At 40.2% G+C, this 6229-nt stretch overlaps 1 protein-coding gene across 1 annotated transcript in view; it reads right to left on the bottom strand.

Annotated features, from left to right (window-relative positions):
* Positions 1 to 6229, bottom strand: part of DNAH9 (dynein, axonemal, heavy chain 9) — a 362890-nt gene that overhangs the window by 132892 nt on the left and 223769 nt on the right. Inside the window, exons 45-47 of the mRNA XM_005875413.2 lie at positions 3292 to 3434; positions 2777 to 2938; positions 2343 to 2576 (exon numbers count right to left, since the gene is read on the bottom strand). Coding sequence (XP_005875475.1) covers positions 2343 to 2576; positions 2777 to 2938; positions 3292 to 3434 — 539 coding nt within the window. The remainder of the gene's footprint in view (positions 1 to 2342; positions 2577 to 2776; positions 2939 to 3291; positions 3435 to 6229) is intronic.

The raw sequence follows: 6229 nt of genomic DNA, 5'->3' as shown, positions 1-6229 counted from the left end.
GGGGATCGAGCCCACAACCTGGGCATGTGCCCTTGACTGGAATTGAACTAGGGACCATTTGTTGGCAGGCTGACTCTCTATCCACTGAGTCAACCTGGCTAGGGCAGGCTTCCCCATTTTAAACAGAGACCACCTGAACCAGGAACACAGACATTTATGCTTTCCTCATTGTCTGGAGAAAAGAGAATACTGGGTGCTGTTCTATGAGTGTAAGAGCACCTTACCTATTGCTTGTCCTCTACACAGACTGATCAGCAACTCCCAGAGGAGAAGTGGGAGGAGGTAGAACGGTGCCGGTGGGAATGCAGAATGTTCTGAGGGTACCGTAGGTGGGGAGGGGGGCCAGAAAGAAGAAAAGGTGGGAGATGTTTTTAAAAATCTGGCAGTACTGCATCTGGGATTCTTTCTGATGCTGTTTTCTACACATTCAGAGATTGACAGGAGCAGAAAGTGACTGGGAGAGAAGATGCTACCTTTCTACAACAAGGCGAACACCAGGTCAACTGCTCGGGCCTGGGCTGGGGTCTGTGTATTTCAATCTGCCCTAAACTGAACTTTAAAAATGGGGTTTGGTCACAACACAAATGGTAGAAAGTAGCATCAGAGATCATTGTCAAATGCCATTTGTTGACATGCCATTGATTTTCAACTGATGTCTCACCACCTGTGAAGGTAAGTGGGAAAAAAATGTCGTTATATAAATACAGAACAAGGAAAGAAATGGCATCTAGAAGACTAAGGAGAAGAATGCAGCTCTGAAGATGACCCAATCCTGGATCTGGAAAAAACATTGAGGGAGCTGTTAGGCATAACCAGTAGAATGGTTTCTGTAATACAGTTGCAGAAAAACAGGCTAAAATAAAAAAGCAATAGAGAAGAAAAAAGCATAAGACGAGGAAGAGCTGTTAGGGTATTAAAAATGCAATAGCATAATTAAAGTCTTCACTGGAAACATGGAAAGCAGAAGCAATATCACACACTATTAAATTAGCATTGTTGAGAATAAACCTGCAAAGCTTCCCTCGGATGTAGAGAAAAAGGCCAAAGGGATGAAAACCATGAGTGAGGACAAAATAGATGCGGGTGCAGGGAACCCATCCAACTAGTCATTGCTCCTGCAGGACAGGCCAGAGCAGATGAACAAAACCATATAATAGAAGAAAAGTTTCCAAGCACAAGAGAGAATATGATTATAGATTGCAAGGGTTCCCTGCATCCCACTAAATCAGGGGTGGGGAGCCCTTATTTCTGCTAAGGACCATTTGGATATTTATAGCATTTGAGGGCCGTACAAAATTATCAACTTAAAAATTAGCCTGCTATATTTGGTCAAACATTTAATGAACTCACCCCTAATGCCTTGGCAGGGCCAGACCAAATGATTTTGTGAGCCTTACACAGCCCACAGGCTGGATGTTCCCCACCCCTGCACTAAATGAACTGAAATCCTTTAGCTATATTACATCCATGAATAAAGAAACCGAAGTGGGGAGAAAGTACAAATCAGAAGAAGGATATTCAATACAACTATTCCAGAAGCAAAGCTCAGAAAATGACAGTAAATGAAACGCTTAGATAGCTATAGGAACATGTGATGCCCAATAAGTAGAGTGATCACAATTTTAGTTTAATTGTGCAAGTGAATGAAATTTCATCACCATAATGAGAGACAAGTTCTGCTGTGGATAAACAGAGCCCAGAAAGGAGCCATCAAAGATCAGCAATGTTTGATGGGCATGGGCAGAAGGGCCTAGAGGTGTCCCCAGCTCTCCAAGGAAGAGGAGTATATTGACAAGTAGTATAAACTTGTTCCATCTGGAAAAGTAGAAAATTATAACAAGGACAGGGCAACAGGGGCCTTCTTTTGATGGCCAACCACTTAGAAATATATGAGGAAATGCATGAAAGGAGACAGGGTTTGTTTAAGAAACTAGGTTTCAATGGCTCTTTGATAGGTAATACTGTAAGACAAAAGAAAATTGGTAGAACTCTGTAACCATTTCTTTCAATCATTCTCTTTTGGTTCTGAAGATGGAAGGGAAATAGACTGGAGAGGGAAGCAGTGCAAAAGGAGGAGATGATAAAGAGGAAGAGAGAGGAGGAGCTCTCGGGGATTCCAGCAGCAGGGAGAGGAAGCAGATCAGACCTGAAGGTGAGGATGTGCCTTCCTGCTGGAGAGGTTGGCCTCCACTCTTGAACTGTTTCTGATAATGCTGGGGCCTCCGGAAAACCATGACTCACTTGGGGACCTCAAGTGTGATCCCTCCAGTTCTCTGAAAAGAGGCTGCTCCCACCTCCTCTCAGCCCCCCAGCGGCAGGAGCGACTGAAGGGCTGTCACTACCTGGGCAGAGGTGCTGTGGAGCTTCAGCAGCCCGTTCTCCAGCCGCTCCGTCTTGGACTTGAGCTCTTTGCCATTCCTGCGCAGCAAGCTCTGGTAGAGTCTGATGAACTCCAGAAATGACTTGGGGGTTGTGTAGTTGTAGCGCTGCTCATTGCTCAGATAAGACTGGGACATCTGGTTGACACTTGTGTGGACAAAAGCCATGAACTTGCTAATCGACTGCTTGACTGTGGGCTAAAATCAAAGAACAGGAAATAAAGAGATAGGCTCTCCTTGAAGACTGGGGGTAACCCACCCCCTGTTGCTTCCCCACATGGGAAGTTGTTCCAACAACTCTATCTGAGCCTGAACTTGGACGCTGGAATTCTGGACATGGAATTCCTTGTACCCTGAGGTGGAAAGAATCTTGAGGAGTGTCTCCTTGGCCCTCTCACCTCAATGCTCTCTGTGTTCTGCAAGAAGCGGAGGCTGACAGACTCCAATGCCTGCTGAGGCCACTCGTGGAACCAGTCGATAGCCGTGCAGTTCACAATGGCTGGGAACTTCCTGCTGCGGACCCTCAGCTTGTTCCCCACAGGGGAGAAACAGAGAGCCACCTGAGAAGTCAGAAAGATGGGAGAACCAAAAAGATATCAGAGAAGCACTCACAGAGAGACAGATACATCCTGGGATTCATAGTTTCCCAGGAAACTGAGAAACACATCCAACAGAGACAAAAATCTGTAATTGATAGCCAGCCTTTCTAGCCAAGAAAGTGGGAAACTTAGACTGTACGAGGCAAGAGGGAAGCAGATGAGAGGGCATCCTCGAAAAGGCTGAGAAGGGCACTGCACCCTCCCCCTCCCACTCTCAAGACAATCAGCCAGGACAGCTGTGTCCAGAATATTAGTAGGGGCTTTCATGAACCATCTCTGGGCCTGTCGACCCCAGGCAATAAATCCTTCTATACCTTCAGCTGTCGTCGGACCCGATCTATAAAGAATTTCCAGCAGTTCTCTCTGTTGTCAACGAGACCTTGGCTCTTGACTTCATTCCTCACGTTGCTTATGATGCTTTCAACTTCATCATCAGAGTAGAGATCTGGGACCTCTCCTAGGAAGAAAGGGAGTGCAGATGGGCAGCTTTGGCATCCGTCTGCACGATACAAGTGGACATGATACTTTTCAATCTTGGGACACAGGTCCTTTGGATTTTAGGCCACGTTCCACCACTTTTGCTGAAGAAACTAGACAGATACCTATTTCCTCTAAACCCAGGCAGGAAAATAATCCCTTACAGCAGCGGTTCTCAACCTGTGGGTCGCGACCCCTTTGGGGGTTGAACGACCCTTTCACAGGGGTCGCCTAAGACCATCAGAAAACACATATATAATTACATATTGTTTATGTGATTAATCACAATGCTTTAATTATGTTCAATTTGTAACAATGAAATTGGGGGTCACCACAACATGAGAAACTGTATTAAAGGGTCGCGGCATTAGGACGGTTGAGAACCACTGCCTTACAGGATGGGACAGGGTGAATGGTACCCTCTTACCCTGGGTCAGCAGCTGGTAGCCCAAGAGTTTTCAGTTGTCTTTTTCTCTTTTGCTTAAAGCATGCACTTACTAACTACTGTTCTAGAAATTGTGCTGATAAGGAGCTTAATATTTAGCAGGAGAAATAAAACTGATGTAAAGTAGCTATATGACCTGGTTAAAAAGGCCACTTATATAGACAAGTCCATATATTTAAGAAGAACGAGCTATCACACTATGCTGTACACCTGAAACAAATACAAAATAATATTGAATGTAAACTGTAATTAAAAATTAAATTAAAAAATGATTTATCATTTTTTATTAGTGAAAAAGTGGCAAGAACAGGAAATTTAGTATACGTCTGACATCATAACTCAGTAGGGGGGAGATGAAAATTTGATACATAGTATTGGGAAAACTGGGATGTAAAAAAATTTATGGTTGGATCTTTATATTCCACTGAAAATCAGGATAAATTGTAAATGGAATAATGACTCAACTATAAAAAAATAAAATCATAAAAATGATAGAAAAAATGAGGGAAATATTTTATAATCTCTTAGTGGGGAAGGACTTTCTACAATAATTCAACATTGATATTTTTAGAAGATAAATTTGACACATACAAATTGATAAATTTTATATAAAATTATGTAATGAAAAAATCATAGGCAAAGTATAACAGCAACAAAAGAAAACCCTCCAAAACAATTAAGAAAATATATGCTTTCCAAAGAAGACATACAAGTGGCTAACAGGTACTGAAACGAAGCTCAACATCACTAATCATCAGAAAAATGCAAATAAAAACCACAATGAGATATTGCCTGACCCCTGTTAGAATAGCTATTATAAAACAAAAAACAAAACAAGAAATAACAAGTGTTGATGAGAATGTAGAGAAAAGGAAACCCTTGTGCACTGTTAGTGGGATTGTAAACTGGGATGGCCACTATGGAAAACAGTATGCTTCCTCAAATTAAAAACAGAACTGCCATAGGATCCAGCAAACCCACTTATGGGTATATATCCAAAGGAAACAAAACCATTATTTTGAAAGGATATCTGTACTTCCATGTTCACTGTTGTACTATTCACATTGTTGTACTATTTACAGTTGCCAAGGTTTGAGACAACCTATCAGGGGTCCTCAAAATTTTTAAACAGGGCGCCAGTTCACTGTCCCTCAGACCGTTGGAGGGCCGGACTATAGTTTTTTAAAAAACTATGAACAAATTCCTATGCACACTGCACATATCTTATTTTGAAGTAAAAAAACAAAAAGGAATAAATACAATATTTGTATTTGCATGTGGCCCGCGGGCCATAGTTTGAGGACTCCTGATAAGTATTCAATAATAGATGAATGAATCAAGAAAATATTCTGTATATATGTTCATAGAAATATTATTCAGCCTTAAAAAGAAGGAAATCTTATTATTTGCGACAACATGGATGAAACTAGACCATATTATGTTAAGTGAAAAAAGCCAGAAAGACACATATTGCCTGATATCACTTATATGTGGAATCTCAAAAAAAAAAAAAAAAAGTCGAACTCATAGAAACAGAGAATATAAAAGTGGTTGCCAGGGGCTGAGGGGTGAGTAGAGGTTGGTAAAAGGGTTCAAACTTTTATAAGTTATAAGATGAATAAGTAAAATCATTTTATAAGTTAAAAGATAAATAAGTGAAATCACTTATGAATAAGTAAAATCATAAGTCTGTCTGACTTATTTGCTTAACATTATATTCTCAAGATCTGTTCATGTTGTTGCAAATGTCAGTGTTTCATCTTTTCTGATGGCTGAGCAGTATTCCATGTGAGATATAAAACTCAAAGCAACGAATGAGTAAAACAAAGAAACAAAAGAAAAACAAGGAAACAAAACCTTATAGACATAGATAACACTATAGTGGTTACCAAAGGGAAGGGGGTTGGAGGTGTAGTATTAGGGTAAAGGGGGTCAAATATATACTGATGGAAGATATGACTTTGGATGATGGGCACACAGATGATGTATCATAGAATTGTACACTTGAAACCTATATAATTTTATTAATCAATGTCATCCTAATAAATTTAATTTAAAAATTAATTAATTAAATAAAAATGCAGTAGAGAAAAAAAAGATGAATAAGGTTTGAGGAGTTAATGTGTAACTTAGTGACCATAGTTGATAACACTGTATTGTATAATTGAAATCTGCTAAGAGAGTAGAACTAAAATATTCTCGACAAAAGAAAGGAAAAAAAAGAACATAATGTGTTTAATTCAAATTATAGTTAAATAGCTAATCTCCTTAAAATATAAAAACACCCACACTCTTTACACACACACACACACACACACATATATATATAT

This window comes from Myotis brandtii, unplaced genomic scaffold, assembly GCF_000412655.1.
Source record: "Myotis brandtii unplaced genomic scaffold, ASM41265v1 scaffold461, whole genome shotgun sequence".
Taxonomy (NCBI): Eukaryota; Metazoa; Chordata; class Mammalia; order Chiroptera; family Vespertilionidae; genus Myotis; species Myotis brandtii.
The sequence above is the reverse complement of the archived record's forward strand: the minus strand, read 5'-3'. Positions and strand labels throughout refer to the sequence as shown.